Here is a 16816-nt window from a genome sequence, read left to right on the forward strand (position 1 = left end):
TTTCAGGAGTTTTGGTGCTAGTTGTGACTCATATCCCCCAAACTGTCGACAGCGGAGAGCAAAGAACACACTAGGAACTTTTATTTGTTTAAATAATAAATAAATAATATAATAAAGTTTACATAATAAAATAAACACCAGGAGCTGTCAAGCTGTCCAAGCCGGTGTTGTGCCATAAAGCGATTGTTTGCCAGAAACTCATTGACTAGTCAAACAGTTAAACAGTTGTCACTCAATTTCTCTGGTATGAGGCTCTTCCCCTCAGCAAGAAGCTGATGTAACACGCAAACAGACGTGCAAGTATGTCCATGTTAACAGAAAAATAACCATGTGACACATTAGGCAAGCAAATATGGTGAATATTTGGCATTTTTTCACATTAAAATGCACCAGAGTGGGCGGAAAGCACCAGTTTGTCTATAATCTATTTAATATTGCTCCCTCAAACAAAATGGGACCACTTTAAAGTACAGTAAGTATCAGTGGCAAAACAGGGGTCTGGATCACTTTTTGGCAAGCAAAATAATCAATATTTGGCAGCCTGTGCACGCTCCTGCAGCCGATTAATCAGTTTCTGGCCAACAGTCACTTCATGGCACAACAGCAGTTATAATGGGTGTTAATGTCAAGCCCTGCAGACATGCCCTTATATGGGTAAAACTTGTAAGCTCAAGGGGCAGAGTATGGCGACCGAGAAATGTGTTATTCAGAGAAAACAGTTTTATTCCCAGGCTGTAGGTTCGTTTTTCTGTGAAGATCTGCTTTTTGAATGGGTGTTTATGTGGTTTTTGGTGTTTCTGCAGCCAGCCTCAAGTGGACACTAAGGGAACTGCAGTTTTGTGACACTTCTATATAAGCTTCATATTTTTAGACCTTGGTGTGCACGGAGCCTGGAACAGAAAGTCAGAGTTAACAGACTCTGAAGCTTTAAGATTTGTGGAGTTAGCTTACCTGAATAAAACTTAGGTGTACTGACCTCACGTTTGAGGATCCCTGCTTTATGAAATCCCATGTCTATGCTGTTTGTTCTCATGATTGGTGTCATCTCCTGTTTCCTACCACCGGACAGTGAAGTCTGCGTAACTTTTTAATTTCAAAGAAATGCCTACGTACATTCACCTTTCCAGCTCCCTGAGGTTTTTTATTTGTTCCACTGAATCAGTCATGGAGATTTCAGCATTTGGAGATTCATTTTAACAGCTAAGTCCACACAGATGAAGAACAGCATCCTCCACAGAGTCATAAAATCTTCCTTTAGTCTATAAAAATATGAACTAAATGCTTAAAATTGAGTCTGATCTCCTCAGTTTCAGATTTGAACCTTAGAACCTTATTTGTTTCCTTTCTCTGATTTAGTTTCATACTTCTGATGTAATCTAGGCCCCTGAAGATGTGTGGAAAAGGTTAAAGCGATGAAGTCAAGATGTTTTTGTGCCAAATTGAAAGTCAAACAAAAGGCACAAAGTGATTCAAAGCCACTGAGTCAGGCGTTGTATTCCCTGTGTGACTTTCCATTTGAATAAAATCTAGGATCAGCGATTTGTCTTAATGAGCTTCGGTACGACAAAGAGAGCGGATTTACTCTGCTGAAAAAGTTTAACGTCCTTGTGTGCAGAATAGCTTTAATACATAATGAAGAACATGTTTGAAATCATAGAATCAGCTTCAGTGATTTACTTTCAGCTTGTTTTTTTATGCTCTGACTTTGGTTTGGTTTAAGGAAAAGAGGATAATACTGGGTTGTGTGCAACATCAGGGAGGCGATAAATAACGGTGACAATAATGTGCTGTGGAGCTGTAATGTATCATAACACAAGCTCCCTGGCTCTTAAAAGCCCTAATCTATTTTACCCCAAACCTCTCCCTTGTGTCAATGTGCCCATTAGTCTCAATAAGCACCGACAAGAAGGAGAGATGTTCTTTTATTTGTAGAGGAGAAGTCAGCGCTCCTTGAAACAGAACCAGCCTTCGTTTTTAAAGCATGAGTCAGCCCCAGCGCCGAGTCAGTCGACGCTCTTGGGGTAAAAAAAAAAAAAAATCCCAGGAGGCCATTCTTCTCCTGAGTGTGTTTTAATAAGAGAAACTTTTCCACTTTCACTCAGCCGAATGAATTCAACGATCACCTCGTTTGTCAATCCCCGACCGATGAAAAAATGATTACAGCCACGCCTATTTCCATTTCTTTCATTTTGATTCTGAAGATGCAGGTTAAGACTCATGAGCCTGTCATCCCCGAGCTGAGCCATCGACCCATTCAGGGAGGATTTCTCTGTGCCTTTTTTTTTTTCCATCTGTCATTTGCAATTCCATAAAGTCCCAAAACGTGGTGCATCCTGCTTTCTATTCAATTCCAGCCTTACCCTTGGCCTGATTTAATACTGTTCTGTTGATATATGCTGTATGTCTGCTTTCAGCGGCGCCTAGCTGTGAAGGGATTTACCTCTCAGGAATACTAAAGACTGACTTTACAGGAGCAGAGAACCTCTATAGGATTCTTAGACGCACTGTGGTTACGTCTTTTCCACTTGGTTATGCTGGTCCCACCTGCTGCTCTGTGGGCGGTTACAAAAGATGGAGGTGTGGGTTTAAGAGTTGAGTCTTCTATGAGGAAGTTGATCTAAGAGCTTTAGCTACAACACTTTACAGATTGGACACTGTAAACTATGACAAAAAAAATATGATAGTTTAAAAAAATGATTAACATTAAACTTCAATCAATCAATTAAAACTTTATTTATAAAGCGCTTTTCATACATACAAAAGATGTACCGCAAAGTGCTTTACAGTGCAGTTAAAAACAATCAACCAGGAGCAGAGAGTCTGCCACAGCCACAGGAGCCCGAGCACAGGCCCTAGGGAAGGGGTGTAGTGGACACCACCCGTCACCAGGGACCAGTATGACAGGCTCCTGCAACCACAGCTGACCACCACTGCCAGTGGAGAGGGCTCCCCAGAGGAAACACTGGGGGTAGCTAAAAATACTAAAGGGATAAAAACATGTAAAAACTAAGGTATGAATAAGACAAGACTAAAAAAAATGTTGCAGTTAAAGCACCCCTGTTGAGTTAATAACTGTTTATAAAACAGACTGAATTAATACTGGTGCTTTTATATGACTTGGAAAAAACATTCACCCTGAGTGATGAAACTGACCCTCAAAACAAGACTGGATAAGATGTTTTTGGGCAGAATACACTTACAATATGTAAAGGAAAAAAATCTACAAAGAGATGTAATGCACTTCTTTGTCCACATGGGGGTCAAATTAGACACTATAGCCCCGTTTCCACCAAGCGGTTCAGTTTGGTTTGTCTTGGTATGACACTCATTTCTTGGTGTTTCCTTTGACTTAAACCAGGACAGGTCCCCAAATAAAGCTGCCTTTCCACCAAGAGGACTGGTTCGGTTTGTCTCGGTACGGCGCACATCTTGTGGCGTTTCCACTGACTTATCCCGGAAGAGATCTCCAAATAACCTAATAAAAGATGAGCTGTCCCACTTTTTGGGACCCTTTCGTATGGGTGCCAGACTGAACCAATCCGCTCTTGGAAGGTGGAGCGACATCACTGCAGATCATTGATTGGTCGAAAGAATCGTCACTTACTGCGCGACAGCGGCTGTATTTCTCCTGGCAGCACACAGCTTTCTCTGAAACAAAGCTTGATTTCACTTTGTATCAAAGAGCTACATGCCAATCACAGAGAGGACGAAATGCTGCATGTCTTCCATCTGTGCTATTTGTTTGCTGTGTCGCGTTTTTCTTCTTCGTTGGATTTATCAGCAGGGTAAACTGTGTTGCGGTGCTGCGGCATCACGCTAATGTTTAACAGCTGCAGCTTTCGGCATCCAGCTTACCCGCCACCTACCATAAGGGGGCACAGTTTGCTGTGGAAATGCAAACAGGATCAGGCTTACCTGTAGCAAACTGTACTGAACTGAACCAGACTGCTTGGTGGAAACGGGGCTTAAGTGACCCATGCCATCCCACTTTTTGCTACCCTTCTGTTGGGGTGTCTGACATACCGATCTAACCCCAGAAGGTGGCGCTAGAAACATTGCAGTCTGTTGATTGGTCGAAAGATCAACAGGACAGGACAGTAGTAACAAAGAACAGCACATAACCCTGCCGTGATTAAATCTCAAGTCAACTTCATGGAGAGAACTTTCCTTTTGGTCGGAATCTGGATGTCTTTCATTGTTGCTCTTTGCTTGCTGTGTCGCGTTTTCTTTGTCGAAGTCTTTGTTGGATTAATTAGTGGGGCACACTGAGTCGTGCTGCTATGGAGTCACGTTATTGTGTAGCTGACATGGCTATCAGCATATGGCGTACGCGCCGGTGGGATTTGGATCCATCTCTGTCTCAGATGAGATTAATGCCAGATTCAGGAGCTACAGCAGGTCAAGCACAACAGGAAGTGGGTCACTGAAACCACATTAAAACACCAGGTGACTTCCAAAGTAAAACAAAACGAGTCAGAATGTATTTCTTTTTACGACAAGGCAACATTATGGGGAAGCCAGGCCAGAAATCAACAGGTTTCAGGTTTTACAGCTCAACACGAACAAGGAGAGGATCATTATCGCGGAGGGAAGCGCGGGAACTCGTCGTGTAAAAACACAAATGGTCAAGTTTTTAGGGTTGCAGTGACTGACTACTTCTGTTATCAGGTATCTTATTGATAATTCTGGTGATTAATCAAGTAATCAATTTTTTCATGACTTTTTTTTTACTACTACTGTTAAAACAATGCAAATCTCCCTGATGTAGTGATTATACAGAGTTATCGTGTCTTGTGCTATTACTGGAGGTGAATAACTGTAAAATAGTACACAGGAATATAACACCCATACAACACTAAAAAATCAAATTTAAAGAGATATTAAAGATTAAGAGGGTAAATGCTAACAATCTCTGTGTTTATGCACAAACTGGCCACCCCTATCTATGCTAGTGCCCTGATTATGACACCTCAGTCTGAAAGTCTGGACACGCCCCTGCACAGGGGCATAAAGTAATGGTCGGGAATTAAACCCAACAGTAATCATAACTTAAGTTCGACTTCTGTCCCAGACAAATGGCAGAAAGATTATTAAATATGAAAAAATAAAGATCTTTCACCTTTCATCTAAGTGTTTATGTCATATTTTGAGTAAAAAATGTATTAAAAGACTTAAAATTGAGCCAGATTCACCTGACACTCCCCAAAAATGTCTCGATTCAAGATATTTAAAAATGTGTGCATTTAGTTTCTTGGATAAGAATTATGTCAACACAAGAAACTAAACAAGCACATTTGTTTTCCCGCATTGGCAGATTTCTTTGCCTCCAACACACACAACTTTCCACACAGACACAAATAAATCCCTGGTTGAAAGGACTTGAATTGGCTCTCAATAAAAGTGTTGAGGAAACATCCTTCAGTCAGAGAAGTGCGCTGTGTTTTAGAGAAGTGACACCTGATGGCTTCCAGCAAACCTCTCTAAAAGTGAAGAGCACACATCCATCTGAGAGCTCTGTCAAAGCATTTAGTTAAAGTGGAAGACTCACTGAGCCATCCGTGCCGAGTGTCACTTAACCTTCCCCAAAAAGGGTAAGGGCAGACATTAAGTAAACATCAGCCGGAGAATGAAAAACAGCCAGACACACGGGGATACACAGAGCTCATCTCAGCTTGCTTTATCTACACACACACACACATACACACATATTTAAAGTACCAACCAGTTTGGCGACGTAGTTGACAACAAGCAAGTCAATCTTCTTCTTCCCCAGTCGAGGCAGGTGTCTGTTCAGATGCTCTCGAAGTTTGTCAACCGTCTGAAACCAGAGAAACAGCCTGATTACTTCCTGTGAAGTTATCTGCAGATGTATGTGTGTTTAAGCACACTTTGCGTGCGCTCAGCAGGGTCAAATTGAGTTCACCTCGACATCTCCCTCGACTACAGTGTCCTAAAATTGATTTAACCACAGAGAGGAAAGGAGAGGAGAGGAAGGAACAAAAGGAAGTGGATGTAAGGAGTGGAAACGAGCAGGAGTGATGGAGGGAGAAAAAACAGGAGGGCTAAGAATAGCCGGGAGACTGCTAGCATCTAGCCTGAACTCCATTAAACTGAAGCTATATCCTCTTTGGAAACTATGCTGAGCAGGGGAAACTGGAGGATATGAAATTGTCCATCAAACAGCATGCAGCAGGAAAAAAGTGCAGACAGGGACCTTAAAACACCCATTTTTTTAGTGTTGACTCATCTGAAGCGGAACAGCAGTTTCACCTTAAAAGATGACTATGGAGGGAAAGCACCAGCTGTCAGCACTCCACTATGGATCTTTAGTGCTCGATACATCAGCTCATGTTAGAGGAACAATCCACCTAGAGGTGCTGTTAAACTGCTGCATGTCAACAACCTGCTCTGCTGAATGAAGTGTTTGTCTATGCACTGATTTCCTCCATCCTGCATCCACTTCTACTGAAGGTACAGAGAAAACACACACACAGCTCAACAAAGAGGCTCGTCTATCTCAAAAGAAACATCCCCTCTCCGTCGTTATTTTCATTCTCCTCCTGCTCTTTGATTTTGACTGGCAGGACAGCTCGTCGTGTCTTTTTTCAGAAAGTTGAAGGACTTTTAAAATCCCAGCGTTTTGTCATGACTGACTGATCGTCTGCTCCTTTACCTGAATGATTCATTTGGCGGACAGCATTCAGCAGGTGATGCTTTCAAGGTTTCCAAACTCTTAATAAGTCCTTTGAGTGGCACTTTACTTTGAGCCAGAGGAGTGTGATGCTAGAACACAGCCAAACACGTGGGAACACCCAGACATGTCAACAAGGGCTGCATACTCCTCTATATGTGTTACCTCTACAATGAGTCACGTTGATGTTTTCTCCTTTCTAAGCTAACCTGCTAATGTCACCGCCTCCTTTTAAACTGTAAACTTTAAAACAGATTTGTTTTTGCGGCTTTGAAAGATGTTACAAAATATTTTTCATAGTCTCACAGTAATTTACCTGAAACCAGTCGTTTAAAAGTGAGAAGCTTTAAGCTGGTTATGAAGACTGATTATTGACACAGACTATATAAATCATGGACGTATCTCCCCAATGTCACCCATCTGTTTCTTAAACAGAAAATGAAGCAAATCGTGGCCATATTGGAAGCAGCAAGGGCTTTGCGTACCGCAAAAAACCTGAGCTGTGCCTCTGATTGGGTGAGCTTGTGATCTTAACATCCTCTGAACCACAAAGTTTGAGAAAGTAATCACCCCACGTAAAGTGTGCGCTGATAGTAAAATTAGTGATTGAGACAGGAGACTTTTTTTGAACCAGGCTGTAAATAGGTTAATTTCTGCTTTGAAAACAGCTTTTTTTGGCTTGGTGTGTTTGTGACTTCTGATACTTCCGGAGCCAGCCTCAAGTGGACACTCAAGAAACTGCAGATCTTAGCACTTGCGCAGTGTCTTGTATTCTAAGACCAGAGGTTATGACCTGACAGTCTTTTTTAAAGCATATAAATCAGTGGTGATTACCAATGTTGATCTTTGATTCAGATGCAATCACAGAGGTTAAAGATGCCAATTTGTACAAAGGAGGTGCCAAAATCAAGTCACATTAAAAGTCTATCGCAGCACTTTGAAAATGCAAATCTAAGCAAGCGTTTGTCTTATTTTTAGTAAAAAACCCTTTAAGGCTGTCACAAATTACAGGATTGTCCAAACCATCACAGATTCAGAGAGCCTCTTTGTTGAGCTGATGACAAAAGACTAATCACAAAAGATCTCTCTCTTCTGATCTTATAGCGTGCAGTAAGAACTATGGAGCACACCACACAATTATCAATTCCTAAGCAGAGTATCGGCTTCTTTACGCTCCATATTCCAAATCTTGTGCAGTAAAACGTGACTTCAGTGTAAACAAAAATGGCACATGAACAGGAAGAAGCAATGATGGTTGTTTTCAGCCTCTTACTTTCCAAAAAAAACACTCAATAAAGAAAAACGATTATAGAAAAAGTCATGGAGATGGCGGGAATGTGGGCTGTATGTGTTACGGTGCTAGTTGTAGGTGAGTAAAGATGTCGTAAGTATTACAGATAGCTTGGCGAGCAGGGCCTCCTTCTTTTCTTACTCTCTCTTCCATCAATGCGCTGAGTTAGCTCATGTCTTGATCCGCTTTTGTTCTGGTACCAGTGACAGTACAAACTGTGTGTCCTCAGCTCTCTAAAATCTAAAGAAACTCTAAAGACACAAAGTGAATGTCTTGAAATACAGTGCTTTTTTCTGGACTCATCGGATGAATGGCTCACAGTAAAGATGCAATGAGGAGGGTCTGTTTTAATTGGACTGCCTCGCCACCTTGTGGCCCGGAGTCTCCACACACTGTCGTAAATGACATTTGGTGAGGTGTGTATTTGTTTTGGAATTAAATGGAGATCAAATGGAAACTAATTTTCTTTGTATAAGACAACATTTTACTATCTACAACGCACCAAGGTAAGGTATTTATCAGTACAGTCAGGTAGTGCTACAGTTTGAAACGTGACATCTAGCAAACGTTGTAGCAGCCGACTATATGTAGTGCTATTGGCAGCTCGGTGCTCCGACCTATCTGTAGACCAACGTGACAACAAGTAAACACTGTCAGTTTATAAGTAGTGTAGTAGCTGTTTATCTAGAGCAGCTGGTGCTCTAATACAAGTCTGTAATATGTAACATTAGAGAAAAGAAATTGTTTTCAGCAGAGAAAAATACAGAAGTCTCTTCTCACTACTAAACTTCGTCAGCCGGTGTGGTGTTGTCATAGAGACTTAAATCAATCTGGTCCTGTTCGACCCGATTGGGAAGCTAAGAAGTAGCATTTCGAAGTAAACTGTAACCAGTGATATTGCGGTGATTATCTCAATTTAAAGTGTGGATAACAATCAGGCATATATCTAGAAGGGAGAGTTTTTCAACATCACTTAGAAACTCCTCACAGCCCCTTTAAGTCTAATGAGACTATTTTAAATATAAGCACGACTTAAACCCTACATCTGTGTTAAGCAAGGCTGCAAAAGCTGTTCCAAATGCTATACCTCGGAACACTATCATCAACAGAATTTATTCTTTGCAAGCCTTCAGTTAAATTTGCTGGAAGAACTCCTGCTCTGGGAGCTCACTGCAACAGCTAATATTAGCTCGTAGCATTTGTGTATCCAGCTGTTTACAGATATTTCATGCGAAGAACCCAAACTTCACATAAAAATGTTTTTTTTGTTTTAAACCAACCAATAAACTACAAATTCACTGCACTAACGCAGACACTGCATTCTGCACACGTAATCTAATAGACTTATTGTAATTATATAACACAAAGGAGTTTTTTTATAGCTTCACACTGTCTGTAACAGAACAACTGCAGCAGCTTTGGGGATTTGCAAGCATTTAGCTGTAAGAGCATTAGGAAGCATTGTCTGGAGTTTAAATGACTTCAGGTTTTAACAGCGACTGGGAAATGTTTGAGGAGAGAGGCAGCCCGTGTGACTCCATCCTTACTGGTTTTATTGCCAAGTTTAAGTGCAAAGTATTATTTATAGACTTGTTTTGCCTACAAGTCACTGTCACATTAGAAAAGCTGTTCCCACAGCGACTTCAGGGCCAGTGGCTCTGAAGAAAACCAAGCCCTGTGGAGAAGATGCTCCCATGTGTGTCTTTCTTTCTCACCAGGCCTATGAGCGCCCTCTGTTGTTGGTCCTCCTCCTGGAAAAGTGGCACAAGCTTCTTATCTAGAAGAGAGCAGGCAGTGTGTGAGTGAGGACATAAAAGAAGTGTTTGAAGAGACCTTTGATGCTGCATCTACTCGACGATGAACACTACAGGTAGCCTCAGGTGTGTCAGAGCAGTGATGTCATTAAACGGGTCATGAGGAGGAGTCTGAGAAACCTTAACACTGCCTCGTTTACAGCTTTAATAAAAACAGACTGAATCTGAAGATATTAATGGATTCCTGTGGCTGGGAGTTCTCTTTAAAAATACATCCCAGAGCTGGGAGGTTACGAGGCTGCAAACCCGCTGGGGGTGTGAGTGTGTGTGTAAGGGAGCATGCAGTCTTCCTCATGTCAGACACAAAAGAAGTGGACCAAGCTCCAGACTGGTTACTGTAGATAAATTATTACTCACACGTTCTTTTTGATGCAAACGCACAAGACGCAGGCGTTTTGATGATCCCGGGTTGTGTGTCATAGATACAGCAGGAAAAAAACTAAGAGGCTGCGCTGCCAGATTTACTGTGTGTTTATCACAAGTTCATATTTCAAATGTGCAGCTTTTCGACATGAATTACAGAGCTTAACCTTGTTTTCTTACACTAAAAAACAATTTTTACATGAAAAATTTTACTTTTAAAACTTCAGTTTACTAGAACAATAATAATATGTTTAGTGTTTCCCACAGCCCAGTGCTCTGAGATGTGTCTGTAATGTTTGAATTCTGTTTACTACAATATTTTATTTATTTGTTAATTTAACCTTTATTTAAGCAGATAAAAGAAAGTTTAAAAAAAAAATCTTGGAGTAAACAGAATTTAAAATAAACCCAAGAAACCATTTTCAGCATGATGTGGTGTCATCAAAGGGACTTTGGGTTAACGTACCGTAACTGTGCATCATGTTCATCTGAGAGAACTTGACCCGCCCACAGATACTGAGATATAACATTTAGAAATAACTAATTGTGGTGCTGATAATCTGATTTTAAATCATGGATTATGAAAAGGGAAATATACAGGGTGTCAATAAAGTTGCTCCACACTGAAAAAAGCTACTACAGAAGCATATCAGTGGACAAATATGTGAAAACTGGTATAATTTTTAACTAATTAAGTACACCTCATGTAATAGGACGTTAAAAAAAAAAAAAAGAAAAAATGGACCTCAGCTCTTGGCTCGAAATGAGGGTGAAATTTTTTTTTTCTATCGAAAGTCTAATCTCTTCTTGGCTCTCCCTCCGATGTATCTAACTTTTCTCAAAAAAGCTACACAAGAACGAGATAACGTCTACTTTTTTTTTTCTTTTACAGTCAATGGTAACCCCCAAAACTACTCCCTCTGGTGACTGGCTGAAAAATAGATAAAAAAATAATCCATCTCCCCAGTCATTCCAGATGAGCTGTGGTCAAACTTTAAAGCATAAAAATACCTGGTACAAATGTTTCTCACATCCGTAAGCTGTGGTGATTTGAGGATACTATTGGGCTGCATTGTGTTCAAGTCCTCTTTTTTCTGAACACTTTCTTTTCCATAAGTTACAAGAAGTCAAAAATGGGGTTTACATTACATTTCACAAGATCGACAGCTGCCGTTTTTGCATAGATTATTTGGGAAAAGTAAAATACATTGGGAAGGAGATTGGACTCTTGAAAGAAAAAAGAAAAAGTTTATTTTTCACATGGCTCCACACAGATTTGCTACTGTGCAGGCTCTGGTTGCACAATGGCGGTTCCTCTGATGGGGACTATTTTGGCTTCAAAACTGTACAGGCGGAGCCAAAATGTCCTTTCTTACAGTCTATGCTCTATTTGCGCACTAGTAGTTAAACCAAGGACATCAAGACGTAGCCTCATCAATTGTTATTCCTATTCTTATTATTTGTTATATATTATTAATCTCATTACTTTGTATGGCTCATGTGTTGGTTATGGACACCAAACTTTTTGTGGCTTCAGCGATATTTTTACTACTTTTCTCCTGTGTTTGTCTGGAGATCCTACATGTAACCATGGCTGCATTGTTTACATGTGAACTCAGCTGTTAGTAGCCTGTAGCATGTCAATGCTAACTGGTGCAAGGCCAGATGTTTCCCCTTAAGGTGAGGAGAAGGAGGTGGGGACGACGTGCTGGTTCTCAGGTGTGAGCTAAGAAGTGACGACATCAACCTGTCCTTCCATCCATCGTTATGGGAACATAAGATCTATCTCCAATAAGATGGACGAGCTAGCCATGCTAACCCAGCAACAGAGGGAATACCAGTAGCATCATGCTTCTATTCTATTCTATTCTACTCTATTCTCTGGTGGCAATGGCATCAGGGATTTTTTAGAGCAGTGATGTCTTGTATCTTAATTTGACAGCTTTAACATAACTCTGTAGTTTCACTGAGTCTGGGAATCTGATTTAGTTTAAGTGAACCATGACACACTGTATCTTTTCTTTAGGAGTAGTCTTTTTTTAGGGGTTCATTTAACAGTTTCTCTTTTATCAACAGGATCCCTGAAATACACAAATGCAAAGTGATTCAAAACTTTGATAACAGCTGAGTACATAGACCAAATCTGAAATATCTCTTCAGTTGCCTTAGTAACATTTTTTTTAAGTTGTAAAGAGATTTTATGGACACCCTGTATAAAAGTGAGACAAGACACACACTGACAGGGCCTTTAACTCCTGACATAGTCATCAAACCTAACTGCAACCATTTGTTTTTGCATCTTGAGTTTGCTTGTTTTAAACCCACAGAGACAGACAACTATCCTTCAAAGCAAGTGAAACATCATTTGTTAAAAAGAATACTGAGGCAGCTCCTCACAGTGATTTTATCTCTGGATGTATGAGCTCATGCATGTGTGCAAACTGAGGTAAGGGAAGGTCCCGTGTTGTGGATGAAGAGGAGGAGGAGGAGGCAGAGGAAGGAAGTACCTAACTCCCTACTGTTACATAACTGAAGCATTCTTCCACCCCTCCTCTTTTTATTTTCTTCCCTTTCTTCTCTACAGTCCTCTCCTCCTCCTCCAAGATAAATTAGCCTGGTGATTGTGTTTAGCTGAAATCCCCAGTGGCCGTGAAGTATGCGACCTCAGAAACACACAGACCCAGACTCACTTTCAGCCACTTTGATGCACAATGCTGTTATTTACGATGCTCACTCTGTGTATATGTGTGTATATGAGTGTGTGTGTGGAGTATCTATAGATTTATAACTGAGTGTTTGTGTGTTTGCTGTGCTCATGAGGTCTTACCCAGACACCAGGTGTCCACCATTGATAGAACTCTACAGAGAAACAGAAGAGAAGCTTTGAGTGTGAGAACAATCCTTCCAGCCAGCTTTATAATAAGACTCTTACTTTTCTGCGCTGTAAGCCGAGGCAGCGTGATGCTGGACTGCTGCAGTCGGCAGCAAAAATATATCAAAACTATGTAAAGGAAAAAAGTTTTAAAGCAGGTGCTGGAGTTTGGCCTGAGGGAGGCTAATTATAAAGTGAAAAAGCTGCTGGTTTGATCACAAGTCTAAACAGGGGAGAGGGATGAGAAATTCAGAGCAGGTTTACATCTGTGCTGCGTTTAGGTACATGCTAATCATCAGGACATTTGATCATCAACTATTCAAGGGATTCATTAGATTATAAATGAGTGTTTTCAGGAGATTTATCACTGACTTTACTTACGGACACTTAACTCACGCCACTTTTCTTGATGTGGTTAATATTCATGACAACATGTTAAAGAGGAGTGAGAAAACGCACACTTATCAGGGTTCCAACAGGTCATGGAAATTAAAGAATGAGCTCATTTAAAGCTCCTGACAGGAAACATAAACATATTACATTATAGCTCAGTCTGACTCTCAGAATTATGACCTTAAACTGCAAAAATATTATGAAATTCATCAGCTTCTATGCATCCTCTCCAGGGCCAAACATATTGAGCTGGAGATTCTCTTCATCACTTTCAAAGGCAGCACCAACACTGAAAGAGTAACTGTTTATAAGCATCTTGGTGCCTGCACAAAGAAAAAGGTTTCTTTCTTTTTCTAGTTGAGGCAACTTTTCAATCAGAGTTAGATTACTGAGACATCCTGTACAGAAATGCTTCGTCAATGACCCTAAAACCTCTTGATGCATTTTCATTCTGCTCTTAGATTTATAAAACACACATCACTGAATCCTGTACCAGTAGGTTGGATGGTCCTCTTTCACTTTCTCTCATGTATTTGTTTATGTACAAAGCACTGACTGAGATGTGAGCTCTTTGTGTTTCCTGTTTGCTTGTCTGGTCCTCAGGAGCTCATCACACCAGGCAAAATGATCTGACTACGACTATGTTCTTCAATTCACACCGGCTGCATGTACAGTCCGGCAAGCAATATGACCCACAGTCGCTGGAGTTGTGAGACCGAGGAGGTCCCGCTCTTCCCACTCCATTGATTAGTCTCTCTTCATTCATGTTGGGCTGTTAAAGGGCAACTCCGGTTTTTTGACACCTGGACCTTATTTATAGGTGTGTGCATGCTCATATACTCACTCAGACAAACATCGTGCAGCTCGGAGTCCTTCAGAAGTTATTTAGATCCAGCTGATTTTAGCCGCACTTAGCGGGGGCCACGGCAAGGGAGCTTCAGCGCGGGACATAATCTCTGCAAAATCGCTCATTTCGGCTATATTTTTTCATCCATCGCCAGTGTTATCATAAAGTCAGCTCGTCAACCGTCTTCAGGTGGGTCAACTGACCCAGAGCTGACCTGGTAAACAAACGTTTACCAGTTGACGGTTGTCCTTATAGGTTTGAGCCTGAGTACACGGACAAGGAGCTCCATGAAAGAAGGATGCAGAGGGAGAGAGACGAAGAGCTGGCTCGAGAACAACAAACAGGAGCACGTCCACGACTCAATGCGAACTGGTGGTGCGCTTGTGGACAGTGTTTGTCTATGGCAACAGAAGAGGAGCGTGTTTGCTGCTCAGAGTGGGACTTGAGACTGGCTGACAAGCGTATGGATCTTTCCAGGAATGTATATCTGACTACTCTGGAGGATTTCTCTGCAATGACAAACCGGGCTGGTAGAGATGTTTTTTCATGTCCCAAAGATAAACTGGAAGACACAGCCAAAACCAGCAGGACCCAACGGGCAACTTAGACAAGCTGACTTTATGACAACACTGGCGATGGATGAAAAAATACAGCCGAAATGAGCGATTTTGCAGAGATCATGTCCCGCGCTGAAGCTCCCTTGCCGTGGCCCCTGCTAAGTGTGGCTAAAATCGGTTGGATCTAAATAAAATCTGAAGGACTCCTCATGGTCTGGCTCCACTCATTATTTGCATCAATACCATCTGCTTTTGAAATGGTTTGTTTTATTTTTTGAAAGTCACTGGTTGTTTTTAGGTTGTTTCTGTGCACTACTTCCTGTCCCGCTCAGTCTTCCCTATGGTGAATTGGCGTGTCACAGCTCTGGCATCCAGCAACTATAGGAAAGTGATGTACTAGATTCCACCTGCCAGACCAGCCACACTGCCTGACCTGAGCAATGGAGCAGATCCAGAATAAGTCGACACATTGGGGCGGAGACAGACCAGAGACTGCAGATTATTAGAGTATTTCGCCACTCCAGGGTCCATATGCACATCCAGTTATTGCACAAACAGGACCTAGTGACAATGTAATGTTATGGAGCTGCCCGTTTGGCAGGACTGTTAACTTGTTGCACCATGAAAGTGAGACAGGTGACAGGTGCAGATCACATCATCTGTCTGGGGAACATCCTGGAAAACTCCAATCCAACAAATTGAAAGTGTATATGTATACTCCACATAAACAGTAATACAATTTTTATTTCTTCTGAATCTAAATTTGCTGTACATCTCATCTTCATCATACTTGTCAAGAGGATTTCATTAAATACCTTAAAATTCATTCTTTTCACTTATTTTGTCTTAAATAGTAATGCATGAGTATAACACAGGTGCCATTGCATCTAATCCTCTGTTTGGGTATTAACCTGGCTGATGCATACTGCTACATTTTTTTCCACCATTATCAAAAATGGTCTGTTTTCCTCACCAATGGGTGGACGTGCATATGTGTCCATGTTCCTGTAGTTTATTCTGAGCTTGCATGATGAGCATTTAGCGCCACCTGCTTGGAACTTACCAACAAAGCTCTAAAAAATGAAAACACTGTTTTTTTTTCAGATCCTTAGTTTTAAACCTCTGAACATCTCAATGCACCTGTTTTAACTGACCTCCTTTTTTAAATTTTACATTCCTCTGTTTTCATGTTTGTTGCATCTGCTCGTCATAATTTGAATGTGAGAATGTAAGAGTTAAGCACCACAGTTCAGTTAAGCTGCTGCTACAATATCCTGCTGCTACCTTAAGACAAAATAATGATGCCTCTGAATGCCTCAAAATACTCCAAGATAGCTCAGTTGAACTGTATAATGCACTTTGTGTCAAATCAAAATATCACCAAAGTGTTTTGAGTTTGACGAGTCTCAAATGAGCGAAGCATGCAGGCGCAGCTATTTACAATGATGTTAGATGGGTGACCGCACGTAAAGCCGGTGCATCAGCAGTATTTTGCATGAACAACAACAGCTTAATTTTAAGACATTTATAGTTAGTAGGAAAAAAAAGCGGCAACCAAAGTGGAAATCCTGAAAAGTGCAAATGCTGTTGATTGTCCAGGGATAACTGTACATAAGCAGTTGCACACTAAACAGACACTGGTTTGGCATTTTATGCAAGAACTCCTGCAGGTTTCTGAGCATTTTAAAGATGTTACCTATCTCTGAGCTGTGTCTTCAGACATTGGTGCAGCAGTGCAGCATTTAGTTTAATAATGAATCTGAAAATCAAAATGTTTTCCGAGTGCTTTGATCAGAGCTACGGTACAGACTGTTTCAGGATATAATTCTGGCTTTTTAAAATAATGAAATAGATTTTTTTTTAGATTGAAATCAGTAATAGAAACCAGTACACCTGAGAGCCCCAGAGGCTTCTGTTATTCTTCTCTGTTGGGAAATGAATGTAATTAGCGATGACAGCTGAGACGCTGTTGGAGTTTTATTCCTATA

General features: G+C 41.0%; 1 protein-coding gene across 1 annotated transcript in view; it reads right to left on the reverse strand.

The window, feature by feature from the left end:
* gsap (gamma-secretase activating protein) overlaps positions 1-16816 on the reverse strand; it is a 56299-nt gene that overhangs the window by 17495 nt on the left and 21988 nt on the right. Inside the window, exons 23-25 of the mRNA XM_074698052.1 lie at positions 12987-13018; positions 9698-9759; positions 5723-5818 (exon numbers count right to left, since the gene is read on the reverse strand). Of these exons, the coding sequence (XP_074554153.1) occupies positions 5723-5818; positions 9698-9759; positions 12987-13018 (190 nt within the window). The remainder of the gene's footprint in view (positions 1-5722; positions 5819-9697; positions 9760-12986; positions 13019-16816) is intronic.

This window comes from Halichoeres trimaculatus, unplaced genomic scaffold, assembly GCF_033239565.1.
Source record: "Halichoeres trimaculatus isolate MK-OKI-2021-1 unplaced genomic scaffold, fHalTri1.1 fHalTri1_scaffold_21, whole genome shotgun sequence".
Classification (NCBI taxonomy): domain Eukaryota; kingdom Metazoa; phylum Chordata; class Actinopteri; order Labriformes; family Labridae; genus Halichoeres; species Halichoeres trimaculatus.